Raw genomic sequence first — 13646 nt, 5'->3', positions numbered from 1 at the left:
TATACCCAAAGGACTTAAAATCAGCATACTATAGTGATGTAGCCACCTCAATGTTTATAGCAGCTCAATTCACAATAGCTAAACTGGGGAACCAACCTTAATGACCTTCAACAGAAGAATGGATAAAGAAAATGTGGTACCTGTGAACAGTGGAATATTACTCGGCCTTAAAGAAGAATGAAATTATAGCCTTTGCAGCTAAATGGATGGAACTAGAGAACATCATGCTAAGTGAAAAAAAAAATGCCAAAGAACCAAAGGCCTAATCTTTTCTCTGATAAACGGATGCCATAGTGTGTGTGTGTGTGTGTGTGGCCGGGAGTGGTAGGGAAGAATGAACTCTAGTTTGTGTAGAAGGGAGTGAGGGGAGAGGTGGGGCTGTGGGGATGGGAAAGATGGTAGAACGAACCAGGCATTATTTATTACATGTATGATTATTACACTACTGGTGTGACTCTGGCACCATGTACAGCCAGAGAAATGAAAAATTGTGCTCCAATTGTGTACAATGTGTCAAAATGCATTCTCCTGTCATGTGTAACTAATTAGAACAAATTAAAAAAAAAATAGAAGGGAAACCAGTTAGAGTAGAAGGTGGAAAACGGGGAAGAAGGGGTAGGAAAGTGGGGGTACTTGGAAATGAATTTGATCAAATTGTACTGTTTTATTGTGTGCACATGTGAATATATTATAGCAAATTCCACTGTTATGTATAATTATAATGTACCAATAAAAAGGGGAGGAAAAAATACACGAAGACCACTCCAGCTATCTCAGGAGCCTTTAAACTGAGGTATGTGGAAGCAGTGGTTGAAAGGAGATGAGTTTATGTAGGAGGAGAGAATTGATTTTTGTCTTAAAAGAACCATTCTGGCTAATATTCTGAGGAAATGGCTCAGATTGAGATCATGCAGATTTGGTTTTAGAATTGTGCTTTAGTGAGTTCTAGTTCTGTGACCTCGATCAATTTAGAACAATATGGAGTATAAATAGAACATCTTTATGTCATATTTCCTTATTTATAAAATAAGAATTTTGCTATCTTTCCTCATGATAAGACCATGTATGTGAAAACATCTTGAAGTGTGAGAGTGTTTAGTATTCCACCTGTCCCTCTATACTAAGTAGATGATCCAGTAATATTGTGTTGAGAAATTGATGTAAGCATTATGAACTGCTGCATATTTATACAGCAAACAGAAAAGAAGAATTTTATTCTTAAAAGTGGACTGTTGAAAACTCAAAATTCTTAAGAGCTAAAGAAAAGTTGGCTGCTATGTACTATAAGTAAAATGGGGGGGGGACAAGGGTAGGAAAGTGGGGGAGGGGGGACAGAGAAGTACCTACAATATTCTTTAAGCCCCATAAAAGATTAATACCTACTTTGTATTCCTCCTTGCTCTCTCTGTCCTGGGAGAGCCCTTCACTTTCTTAAGTATGGAATGGTTATAAAACTGGACTGATGGGAAAAGAAATCTGTCTGGATCTCATGTTCTCTACCATGAGGGTTTTATTGAAAAAAGAAAATTTGGAATATTGAGAGAGTAAGGGGGAAGACAGAGGACAAAGAATGGGTAAGGCATGAATAGGAAAGATATTTGAGCATCCTGTCTGATGCTCAGGCAGAAGCAGATGTGATAAGTCGTTGATGCTATAGTGATATAATATAAATTGAGCCAAGTACGATGGTAAAGGCTTTTTGCTGCCTGAGTCAGAGCAAAAAGCAGAGGCCCAGTCTTCTAGACCTTGTTGCAGAAAGGTTGATTCCGACAGCATATAATCTGCATCCTCGTTCCATGAGAGAAAAGGTTCATAGATGGGCACATGTTCTCACACCCTTGAACCATGAATTGGAGTTTTCCACCTGAAAGGAGTAAAGACAGACTGGAATTAACAGAAACCTTCCTTTATTCATACCTTTATTCATGATGCCCTCATGAAGGGCTGGCTACCACCCCCGTGTGTGTATTTTTCTCCCCTTTCCCTTCTATCTTCCTCCTCTGGGATCTTTCACCATCAGTTGCACACTCCTTGTATTTTCAGTTTGTTCCTCTCTCTTGCTTACCTTTCTGGTTTACAAACATGCTCAAGTTTCCCCAACTCAAAAAGATAAAACAAAGAAATCTTTCTCTTGACCATGCTACTCTCCTCTACTATCATTTCCCCACAAACTTCTCCAGAGAGTTGACTGTCGTCAACCTAATCCTGCTTATATCTGGCCCCAAGACACTCTGATTCATTACTCCACTATTCTGAAAGGGTACTTAAGTTCTAGTCATTCTGCTGCCCTTCTCAGGACTTGACCCCTCTGTATTTACATAGTGCTGATGACTTCTTTCTCTCTCTTTTTGAACTGCATAATCTCATTTGTTTATGCAAAAAAAAAAAAGTTGAAAACATAGATGCCAAGAGTTGAATAGTGGTTACCAGGAACAAGGAGTGGGAGTGTTGGGACTTGAGGTAGAAAAGGGGAGATAATAGATCAAAGTGTAAAAAGTTGAAGTTATGTTAATGAAGAAGTCTACAAATCTAATATACAATATGCTGACTGTAGTAAATATTGTAGTATGCAACCTAGATGTCCTTCAATAAATGAATGGATAAAGAAACTGTGGTATATATACCGATGGAATATTACTCAGCATTAAAAGAGATTAAAATTATGGCATTTGCAGGTAATTGAGTAGAGTTGGAGAATATCATGCTAAGCGAAGTAACCCAATCCCCAAAAACCAAAGGCTGAATGTTCTCTCTGATAAGTGGGATACTGATAAGTGGGAGATGGGTGGAATGGGGAAAATGGAGGAACTTTGATTGGACAAAGGGGAGGGAGGGGGAATGGGCGTAGGAAAGATGGTGGAATGAGATGGATATCATTACCCTAGGTACATGTATGACTGCACATATAGTGCGACACTACATTGTGTATAACCAGGGAAATGAAAAGTTTTGCTGCAATTGTGTATAATGAATCAAAATGTATTCTGCTGTTATATATACCTAGTTAAATAAATTAATTAGAAAAATACAATAGTATGTACTAGAAATTTGCTAAGGTTGTATAGATTTCAGGTGCTCTTAGAGCAACACAAAAAGTAACTATGTAAGGATGAAGTATAATGCATGTGCCATAAATTTATCCTTTTAAAATGAATAACACAGTATTGTTTAGTATATTCACAGAATTCAAGCATCATCACTAATTTTAGAATATTTTTATCACCCCCAAAAGTCATTCCATTCCCATTAGCAGTCACTTTACTGGCCCACATCTTACAAGCTTTTTCTGAAAACTACTTTCTTCCTAATTTCTCTGCACCTCTAATCTCTCCTTCCCTTGTGAGCACCCAGTGCTTTTCTGCCTTAAGATATTTACCAATTGTTCCTTTGCAATATTGTTTCCTGTTTCTTACATTGAACCATAATCTATTTGTACATAGTCTATATTTGATTCATTTTTCGGTAAGGACCCATGGTATGTGTCATTAATGTTTCTTAAGTGATGGTGGATGAATGCACACATTGTAGAATTGTGGGCAAAATGGTATTTCTAACCAGACAACTGACAGAGTTAGGCAATGATCATGGGATGGAAGTATCCAAGATCTCATTTTGGGGATGAGGAGTGAGTATAAGGGTAGAGAGATGTGGGAATATACTTAGTTTTGGCAACCTGTGGACATAGATTTGTAGACAAATGTTTATTAAGTTTATTCATATAGTATTCGCTAAATGCCTGCCATGTGCTGAACATTGTACTAGGTTCAAGGAACATAAGCCATGAAAAAAACAAACCACAGTCCTGAGCTTACAGTCAATGTCTCAGTGGTCTAAAGGGCAACACACAACATTTCTTTAAAATAGAAAGGGAGCCAATCTCCCTGCCTCCTTTTAAGATCATTAAGACCTGTTGGGAAGAGTCTCTACCTCCCCATCAGTACTTGGGATTCTATTCTTAATCCTTAAAAGCATGAGGTTCTTCTGAATCTCCAAGTTCCTGATCCCTCTCCTAGACCACTGCCCTCTCCAACTGCCCTGTATTAGTATATAAGTTGGTTAATGTATTCTCTGGCAAAGACTGCCTTTAGAGGTCCCTTCATACCTTCAAAGATCTTCTTTAGCATGCACTGCTGGGAATTCTGAGTGGTGCAGACTCCTTCACCACGAAGGCATTTTCCTTGCTCAGTCATATAAGCGCATGTGTAGCAACTTAACATTGTGCCTGAAATTTTAAGATAAGCCTGATGAAATTCCCATACGGATCAGATGGGGAGGGAGGGGGAATGGGCGTAGGAAAGATGGTGTGTCACACATCTGGGAGAGACGATGAGTTATAAGTAGCCTGGATACAAAATTAATTTCTTAATTCTTGTTGGGATCTGAGGGATTTGTGTTTGATAGAGGATATTCTCTATTCTAGAGGAAATTCCTTTCATTTCGTATTGCTTCATCGATGACCTTCATTGCTGATGAATCCCAAGTTTATCTAATACTGACTTTTACTATAGTCCATATCCTTATTGGCTTACTAGATGTTTATAATTAGATGCCTTTTTGTCATGTCTTACCTGATAGGAGCATGTTGTCATGTGACTGGCTCCTTTTCCTGCTTCTTGTCATACTCTCACAAAGCACAAACATTTGGATTCAAATTTGACCAACTAATAAGCTCTTTTAGAGTATTGTTGCAAACCTTGTAAAGAGTCTACGTTATTTTCCATTTTCAAATTGGCCTTGTTCTTTTCTTTTTAAATTTATTTTAAAATATTTTTTTAGCTATAAATGGACACAATAACTTTTATTTATTTTATGTGTTGCTGAAGATCAAACCCATTGTTACAACCCCATCCTCTCAAATTGACCTTGTTAAAGGTTGCTGAAATATTTACATGTTACCTCTTTTCATTGTCTCTGTTTATAATCTCCTAGTTCAGGAAGCATAAAGTAAGGAAAGGGACAAAAAAAAAATTGTGCTTTAAACAGACCTAACGTGTGTGTATTTGCAATATGGAGGTTGAATTCAGGGACCCTCAACCACTGAACTAATTATCTCCAGCCCTTTTTATTTTATTTTGAGATAGAGTACTCTTGCTAAGTTGTCCCAGCTGGCCTCAATCTGGGGATCCTCCTACCTGGCCCTCCTGAGTTGAAGATAGGCCTAAGTTTGAATCCACCATTGCCAATTTCTAGCCATGTAACATTGGGCATATTATTTTTGCCTTGCTTCTCCCATCTGAAAGTTTGGAATAATAATGCTTATGCAATGGGGTGAAATATGAGGCATTTTATGTCTGTTATTAACTTGAGGCATCAAACTTATTTTCCTTCCTTGACCAACCCCTTTTAAGTAGTTCTGGGAACTAATTTTTGTCTCTAACAGAACTAATTTTTGTCTCTGCATGCTTCATATTCTGTTAGTCTTCAGAACTTTGCATTTTCATGAGCTGCTTCTAGGGGAGTCATTGGGCATTTATATTCAGAATATCTTATGGAGAATGTAATTGGAAGGGCAACTGGCATTTTGTATTTGTATAATTGTTCTTAAAGAGGGTCCTGCAAATTGTGTGGCTTTCAGGGCCCCATAAACCTGGAACAGACTTTTGGTATTGTGCAGAGACCTAGAAAACCTTTGTGAGAGCTATTTGTGAAGTGTTAATGGTTGCTTCTTTAATACTTCTTCCCTAAAATTGGGTTCTCCTGATGTGTTCCCCACTCCCCACTTGAAGCTACTTTGGCTCACCTGGAGATGTGCTTGCAAATGGTGTACTTGAAAGCTGTTCAGCTGAAGACGGTTCACCTGAGGACTTTTCACCTGCAGACACTTCGCCTGAAGGTGCTTCACCTGAAGTGTGCTCAGTGGCAATATGTTCACGTGTCATCTGTTCGCTGGAAATATGTTCACGTGAAACCTGTTCACCTGAACCACGTTCTCCTGAAGGCTGTTCTCCCGAAGGCTGTTCTCCCGAAGGCTGCTCTCCCGAAGGCTGCTCTCCGGAAGGCTGTTCTCCCGAAGGCTGTTCTCCCGAAGGCTGCTCTCCCGAAGGCTGTTCTCCCGAAGGCTGTTCTCCTACAGGTTGTTCTCCTGCAGGTTGTTCTCCTGAAGGCTGTTCACTTGAAGTGTGTTCACCTGAAGGATGTTCACCTGAAGGCTGTTCACCTGAAGGCTGTTCACCGGAAGCATGTTCACCTGAAGGCTGTTCACTGGAAGCATGTTCACCTGATGACTTTTCACCTGAAGGCTGTTCACCTGAAGTGTGCTCGCTTACATGTTCACTTGCATGCTCGCTCTCAACATGTTCACCAGAAGTGTGCTCCCCTTCACTATGCTCGCTGGAACCATGCTCACTTAAAACAGTCTCACCTGAAGAAGTATCATATAAAGCATCAACATCTGAAGGGTTTGCAAGTGAAAAGTATTCACTTGAAAGTTGCTGAACTGGAGCTTGATGATCCATTGAGCCCAGGGGCTCATCAGGCTGATCTGGTGCTCCTGGGATGGAGAAGGAACAGAAGAGAAATGGAGAAGGTGAGAGTGGGGTAGAGGTTACTTTTCCATGTTTTGAGACAAATGGAGACTCCTAAGTTTCTTGTAGGTCTAAATCAGTTACTTGAAGATAGTGCAGGTGTTGGGGGGAAGTCAACTAACCCAAGAGAGCGGGAGGATGGAGGTATTTAATAAAAACACAGAAACCTCCTCTGGGATTAAAGGAAAAAATTTTAAGGTATATTAAGAACTCCATGGGGGTGGGGGGATTCACTCATCCATGCATCAAAAGCACCTGAAGGAGCCAGGCACGGTGGCACACGCCTGTAATCCCAGCAGCTCGGGAGGCTGAAGCAGGAGGATCCCAAGTTCAAAGCCAGCCTCAGCAAAAGCGAGGCACCAAGTACAAAATAGGGCTGAGGACATGGTTCAGTGGTCAAGTGTCCCTGAGTTCAATCCCCGGTACCCAAAAATAAAAACAAAAAAGGTAAGATTTGATTTGATAAGGCTTTTGGTAGATTTTTGTTTTAAAATTTTGTTACATAAATATCTGCCCAGCTGATTCTTTAATACTTCACAAAATTTTTAAATAAGAGATGCTTCTAACATAAGAAACAGGTTTGGAAAATATGCTAATTTTTTAATCATTCTTAGAGTTTATAGTTTATTACTTCACTACATGACTAGCACATAACAACCATCTAGTGGCTGGGTATCTTTGTTTCTGAGTCAACTTTGTGAAAGTCTAAAAGGCAAAAAGCAAAATTTCTGAAAGCTAGTATTAAACTGTGTCACTTCACAAACAGCACAGAGCTCATAAATCTCTTCTCTTGTAGGAGGCAGCCCTCCATAAATAGGGAATCCTGAAAGAGAAAATACAGAAACTGGATGGATGAACATAGCCATGAAGGAAAGGCTTATAAGGTTTCTGGCCCAAAGCCCTGTGTGTTCTGAGATAGTTTTCTGGGCACATCACCTTCCTATCTCATTATAGCTTTGCTTGGCACCTTAAGTATACAAGGATCCCTTGCACTCAATTGATGGGAACAAACCTTTGCTGAACTTGTGCTGAGCTCCTAGGCCTGTTCTCCTGTCTCACAGAACATCAGGCACAAATGTTGAATAGCTAAATGAAATAGGAATAGGAACATGCCCTCTGACTATAAAGCCATAACTAGGAGAAATCAACTGGTTCAGGAGCTCTCAGAGATAGTCTGTCTAATTACTCTTAATTCTGATTTGGGTAACTAGGAGACTGGTCTTACTTCTTCAAGGGCAAAAACGCCTTAAAGGTGGCCCCTTACATACCCAAGCTAACAGAGAAGACTCACCTCTAACAGATCCAAGCAGATGAAAACTCATTAGTAAGATTAATTGGTTCATCTGGATTTAGAAAAAGAAGGGCCTCTAGTGTGGGGCACCCAAGAGCTGTAAAGAAACTGTGAGCAGGAGCTCCCAATACTGAATCAGAGCTTCTGGGAATTCTAGAACCTCAGGAACAACCCATGATTCCTCACAATGGGTTGTGCTCTGAGGTCCTCATGTGGCCTGTCTAGGCAAGTTGACCCTTAATAATTCAAGGAAATTTCCACTAGTGAAGACTAGTATTTTTTATGTTGGGGCTATCTGCCCTATCTTAAAAAAGAAAAAAAGTATTGCCAAAATACATATATTCTTTGTAATAAATTTTTAAAAAATGTCTCTTTTAAGTATTCTTGACAACGAGGTGTGGTGGGCTGCTTATTTTCTGTTTGATTCTCTAAATCAGCCTTTCTTGCCCTGATTTGTACCCCAGGAGGTTCATCTCTGTTGACTTCATTACTTGAGTACTGGTTGGTATTTTCTTCATATTGAATTTAACCAATGGAAGATTGGAGGGGAGAAAGGGAAGGAAGTAGAGAAAGAGGACTATTTTTTCTATTCTTGCCACAGTAGTGTTTTCAACCAGCCTATAGTAACATGTTTTCCTTTTACTGACCCCTTCTGCCTTGGGATAATAATGATTTACACTGTTGCTGAAACCTGGATGCTCCACTTTTTTTTTTTTTTAATTTCCTTATCCCCCTTACTAGTGTAAATAGTCTTTTCATATAGACCTATTTCAGTCATAGTTTTGGCAGGAAGCAAATTGAAAACTCAAATAGGTAACTGAGGAGAGTTTACACAGAAAGGGGGAGAATAAAGGGATGAGCAAGGGATAATTGAAAGCCATATCTTGATCTGTAACTTCTGTCAAGGAGGTAGCCAAGCTGAGAATATGAGTGCAGTGAGGTGTCCACCTGGTATAAAGCTGGAATTCTGGAGTGAGTGGAGGGTGTGGCAGAACTCCTCTTAACTCCCATCTCCTGCTTCTTCTCTTCCCAGATCTCTTGAACCACTTTGTCTCACCTGAGGCCCATGCAGGCAGTGGAAATGGTGTTCCCCTTGGTAGAATGGGCTGGCTGAGAAATAAAAGCTAGGAAAAATAGAATGATGAAAACACCACTGGACACAGAAAGTAGTTTCAAAAGCGGGGCCAGGACAGGCAAGCGGATCAGATGGACCAAGCTTCTAGACTCTGGCATTGGAGCCCTTGCTTGCTTTTTTTGTATCGGGAAACATCAAAGGCCTTCCATAGACTGTTCTTCACCAAAAAAGATTAAAGTTGGGGCTGTTCAGTTTCCAACAGGTTATGCCCATCTCCGGAGCTACTATGAGGGATTTTCCTAGTAGATCAGAGATAAAGGTCAGGTACATTGGGCAATCTATTGTCCTGGGAGAGGCATGGATAATTTGCATTGCCAAACCTAAATATTCCTGGCTGCCATACTGAGTGAAGATCCTCAAGTCATTCATGGATGACTTCCCTCAACTTTGTTATATGTGCCATTGAATATTGGTTCTAGAATAGATATATATATCACTACTGTAATTATTTGTTTAATGTTTGTCTTCCCTTCTGAGTCTAAACCCCTGGAAAGCAAGGACACTGTCTCAATCATTACTGTAGCTCCAGTACCTGGCAGCATGCTTTCACATCATAGTAACTTAATAATTCTTATTTTTTTTTTCTGAATGAAGGGATGATTGAGTTGCCTGAATATTAAATTGTCTGAATATTAAATGGGATGATCTCCTGGTTCCATTCTCTTCACAGCTCCTTGAATACTGATAGTCGAATTCTAACAACTCCTATACACTTAGGCAAGAGATCAGTACATTCTTTCCTGGAGAAACTGGATGGTTCCAAAGGAAAGATCCTATAGGTTTGGGTACCTGAATATGCTAAAATGAAACATTAGTTCCTGATGAGCCCACACATGTCTGGGGGCAAATTTAGGACATCTAATGTGAATACATGGTCAAGGATTACCAGACATTTTAGAAAAGCCTCTGATCTGAAAAGCCAAAATAGAAGTATCACTGTGGCCCTAGAAACTAGAAGCAGATGAAAATCTTTATGTATTATATTTTTAGTGATATGGTTTCCCACTACAAGGTACAAAGAGAAACTCTTAAAAGTTTAAAGAAAGAAAAATAGTATCTATGGAAAGAATCAGGAAAAAGTAACAGCTCTATATTTCTTAAAACGTTACATAGGAAAGTTTTAAAAAAATGAAATTTAAAAAAAATGAGTAAAATTATTCAACCCAAACATTTCTTTACTCAGTTTAAATTGAGAACAGAATAGAGATCTTTTCAGAAAACCAAAGTCTCAAAACAAATGAATTCCTGTATTAGATAGAAGTGATCTCCTACAAATAATGGGATACCAGTCCTTTGAAAGGATTCATGTGATCACAATAAGGGTTTGTTCTCTCACATTGTAAGTCTGAAGGTAGCCAGTTTCTTACAAAGGGTCAGACATCTCAATGTGAAAGACAACTTTCTGAAACTCTTTTGCCCCTTCCCTTGTTCTTTTTGTTCATTGTCACAAGATGGCAGCCTAATCTCAGGCATCACATCCAGATGCCATCAAGGTGGTAGGTGTGTAATAATTTTTCTATCATTGTGTTACAAATTGCAAAAAAAAATAGCAGATTAAAACAATGCTCACTTTTTTTCTAGTTCTAAGACTCATCTGGATTCTCTGGCTAATGAGTCAGAAGCCAAAATTAAGATGTCTTCAGGTCTGCCTTGATTCTTACCTAAAGATTCTGGGGAAGAATCTACTCTCTCTTTCTTTCTTTCTTTCTTTTTTTTTATACTACTATTGAAACCAGGGGTGTTCTTCCACTGAGCTAAATCTGAGCCCTTTTTTATTTCGAGTCAGTGTTTTGCTAAATTGCCAATTCTGAGTTTGGGACTCTCCTATCTCAGACTTCAGAGTCTGGCATTATAGGCATACACCACCATGCATGGCTAGGGAGAAGAATCCACTTCTAAAATCATTCAGATTGTTGGCAGAATTTATGTCCTTGGAGCTGTAGGCCTAAGTCCCTGTTTTTTTGTTTTTGTTTTTGTTTGTGCTTTTTGCTGACTGATAGCCTCAGGTTTCTCTCAGCCTTTGGAGACCATTCATATGCTTCTCCTTTGACCTTTCCATCTTCAAAGTTAGAAAATTTTAATCTTTGATTTATTTTTAAAATTTTTTTTAGTTGTAGATGGACACAATACCTTTATTTTATTTATTTATTTTTATGTGGTGCTGAGGATTGAACCCAATGCCTCACACATGCCAGATTAGTTCACTACCATAGAGCCACAACCCCAGCCGCTAATCTTCAATTTCTCCTTTTGCCATCATCTTAAGAACTGTCTGCTTTGAAAGGGTTCATGTGATCACATTAAGCCCCACAGATAATCTTCCCCTCACATAATAATGAGAATAATGTCATATTTGCTGCTTCCACCAACCACAGGGATGAATGGTACATGGATAAGTCTTTAGGGTTATTCTTAGAATTTTACTTATCTCAGGGGCAGTGTGCATACCTTTTGTCTCACAGAAACAGCCTCACTTTCTGTTCCTTAGGTCACCTCACAGTTTTGATGATTTTCTAGAATGACTCAAAGAATTCAGGTAGTGAATGACCAGTTTATTATAAAGGATATAACTCAGGGAACACCCAATGGAAGAGACATAGGGCAGGGTCTGGGGTGGCCACACAGAGCTTCCATTCTTTCATTCTCTCTCTGATTATGCCACTTTCCCCACACATAAATGTGTTCACCAATCCAAATGGTCCCCAAGTCCTATCATTTAGGGAGTTTTTCTTTTTTAAATTCTCTTTGCAGTTTTATTAAGTAGAGAAACATTCTTTGATTTCTAACTTTCATGACAAATAACACACAAACAATTAACTAAATCTTTGTTGAAACTTGAATAATGCAGGTATTTAGTTAGGCTGTTAAATGGAAATATCAGAGATATCAGAGCTCCTCTCTATGGAAATGACCATTGATGGAAAGATGGACTTTAAACAGTGTACATTACCATACATCTAATTTTTCATCATTTCAAGCAGCTGTCAGTTATATGACATAAAGCCCTTTAAAATAGATATACATCAAGTGAATACAAATTATCACATTTGAAAGCAATGAATAGTTAAACTTAATCATAAGTGAATGAATGGTTCAAATATCTCTTCTCAGAGAGACTCATGCCTAAGATGGATGAATTAAAATAGTGATAACTTATAAGAATGAGCTTGGAAAGACGGGTATGAGTGTTGGGTATAGTGGCTGGGATCTGGGAGAGGGCTTCAGACCTTAATTAGCATGATACGCCCATATGGATATTACTTAATCACCTGAAATTTAGAGAAACCAGGACAAGTTTAATAGAGGAACTCCTACTTCATTTGCCTCCTACAACTTGCTCAATGGAATCCCTTCCTGACCTCCTAAGAGTGTAGACTGAGACTACTGGTCATTCTGCACCCAGAATCTTCTGGAAGTCTATGACAAGGAGAGCTTTCTCTCTGTAATTTGTCTGATTTGGAGCCAGACTAGCTGGAGAGAAGGAAAGAAATTGAAGGAGCATAAGTTGTTCCAGTGTAGATTCCTCCACTAGTTCCATCCCCACTATGATGGCTTTTCCTGGCACTAAGTTACAACAGAAAGGGCATTATTCAGATTTCAACTCTGCTGGCTCTGGTTGTATGACCTCTGTGAGAGATTTTCCCTCTCTGAGCCTGAGTGCCCTTGTTTGTAGAATGAGTCTGATCTCCATTCCTCTCGCTCAGGCTTCTGAGGAGTAAATGGAGCAGTGCAGGGGAACCCAGCACAACGTCTGGCATGTGGTAGGCTCTTGTAAAGAGTAGTCATTAAGCATTAAGCTTCTGCTTCCCTTTAGGGTTTAAATTCTGTTAATAATTATGATAAATATTTAATTTGTTTACCCGACACTTTACAGTTTGTTAACACTGTGAGGCATATATTAACCCTATCTTACAGAGAAAATGAGATTCTGTGAAGTTATATGTTAATTTAGTTTATCTTGATTTCACAGCAGATATTTCTCATGACTCCCAAATTCTCTGTGATTGGTGATAATGTGTACTGGAGGCATTCCAGGGTCACACCTTCTGCAAAAGTGACCAGGAAGGTGATTGGAGGGAGGCGGAGTCTATCAGCGCTACAGATCCCCTCAGCTGCTTGAGGCCAGCTGCTGTCATCTTCTACCCACTGCTTCGTCACCCTGACCTGTGTATACACATTGGTCCCTCCCATGCACTGGTATCAGGAACTCAGGAATGAGTGCCATTTTCCCAGAGATTAGGGAGACATTGGTTGCTCAAACCCTTTTTAGGCACCAGCTTCGGCAGGGTGATGTTCTAAAAATGATTGCCTAATTTCTTCATCTTCACTTTAACAGTTTATCCCCCTTTTAACAGATGAAGGAAGAATAAAAGACATTAAAATTTCCCTCCAAGATGACACAGCAAATAAGTGACAGCTCCGAGACTCTAATGCATGATCAAATAGCAATTTCAGAGTCTAAGGTATTTTCTTGTTTTGATTTCTTTTAAATTATACTCTGTTGTCTCCCAATGAGAGCAAGATACTGTAAAAAGGAACAAAAGGAAATACCTGTTCAAAAGAATAGGAAAGCAGAATATGGATTCAATCATATAAGGGAGATTAAGATAAAAATGAAATATTGAGGGCAAGGGGATGAAAAAAGAATATCAAGAAAAATTTTTTATAAAAGTGGCATTTGGAATGGGATGCTACA

General features: G+C 39.1%; 1 protein-coding gene across 5 annotated transcripts; it reads right to left on the bottom strand.

The window, feature by feature from the left end:
• Window positions 1–1739: 1739 nt before the first annotated feature.
• On the bottom strand, window positions 1740–7867 carry Acrv1 (acrosomal vesicle protein 1). 5 transcript variants are annotated; one of them, XM_076843586.2, is made up of 7 exons: window positions 7816–7867; window positions 6422–6490; window positions 6128–6217; window positions 5927–6082; window positions 5138–5158; window positions 4103–4222; window positions 1740–1864 (listed from the first exon to the last, which is right to left on the bottom strand). In XM_076843586.2, exons 1-7 carry the CDS (start codon window positions 7865–7867, stop codon window positions 1740–1742), a joined length of 633 nt encoding a protein of 210 aa, XP_076699701.1. The 5 variants fall into 5 exon arrangements, with proteins under 5 accessions (XP_076699701.1, XP_076699698.1, XP_076699697.1 ...); XM_076843583.2 differs by lacking the exon at window positions 5138–5158 and adding an exon at window positions 5741–5841 and having other exon boundaries at window positions 6055–6239; window positions 6294–6490; XM_076843582.2 differs by lacking the exon at window positions 5138–5158 and adding an exon at window positions 5741–5774 and having other exon boundaries at window positions 5910–6194; window positions 6294–6490.
• Between the last annotated feature and the right edge of the window lie 5779 nt (window positions 7868–13646).

Source organism: Callospermophilus lateralis, chromosome 2, assembly GCF_048772815.1.
Source record: "Callospermophilus lateralis isolate mCalLat2 chromosome 2, mCalLat2.hap1, whole genome shotgun sequence".
Taxonomy (NCBI): domain Eukaryota; kingdom Metazoa; phylum Chordata; class Mammalia; order Rodentia; family Sciuridae; genus Callospermophilus; species Callospermophilus lateralis.
Note: the sequence above shows the minus strand (reverse complement) of the source record. Positions and strands in the feature narration are given on the sequence as shown.

Excerpts from the sequence above, each read along its gene's own strand:
- Acrv1 (XM_076843582.2), bottom strand. The coding sequence starts at position 7,867 with ATGAACCAATTAATCTTACTAATGAGTTTTCATCTGCTTGGATCTGTT. Across the intron at positions 6,195-6,293 it reads AGCACACTTCTGGTGAACAT|CCTTCAGGTGAACATGCTTC; the intron begins GTTGAGAGCGAG and ends TCCAGTGAACAG. Across the intron at positions 4,223-5,740 it reads ATTTGCAAGCACATCTCCAG|GCACAATGTTAAGTTGCTAC; the intron begins GTGAGCCAAAGT and ends TTAAAATTTCAG.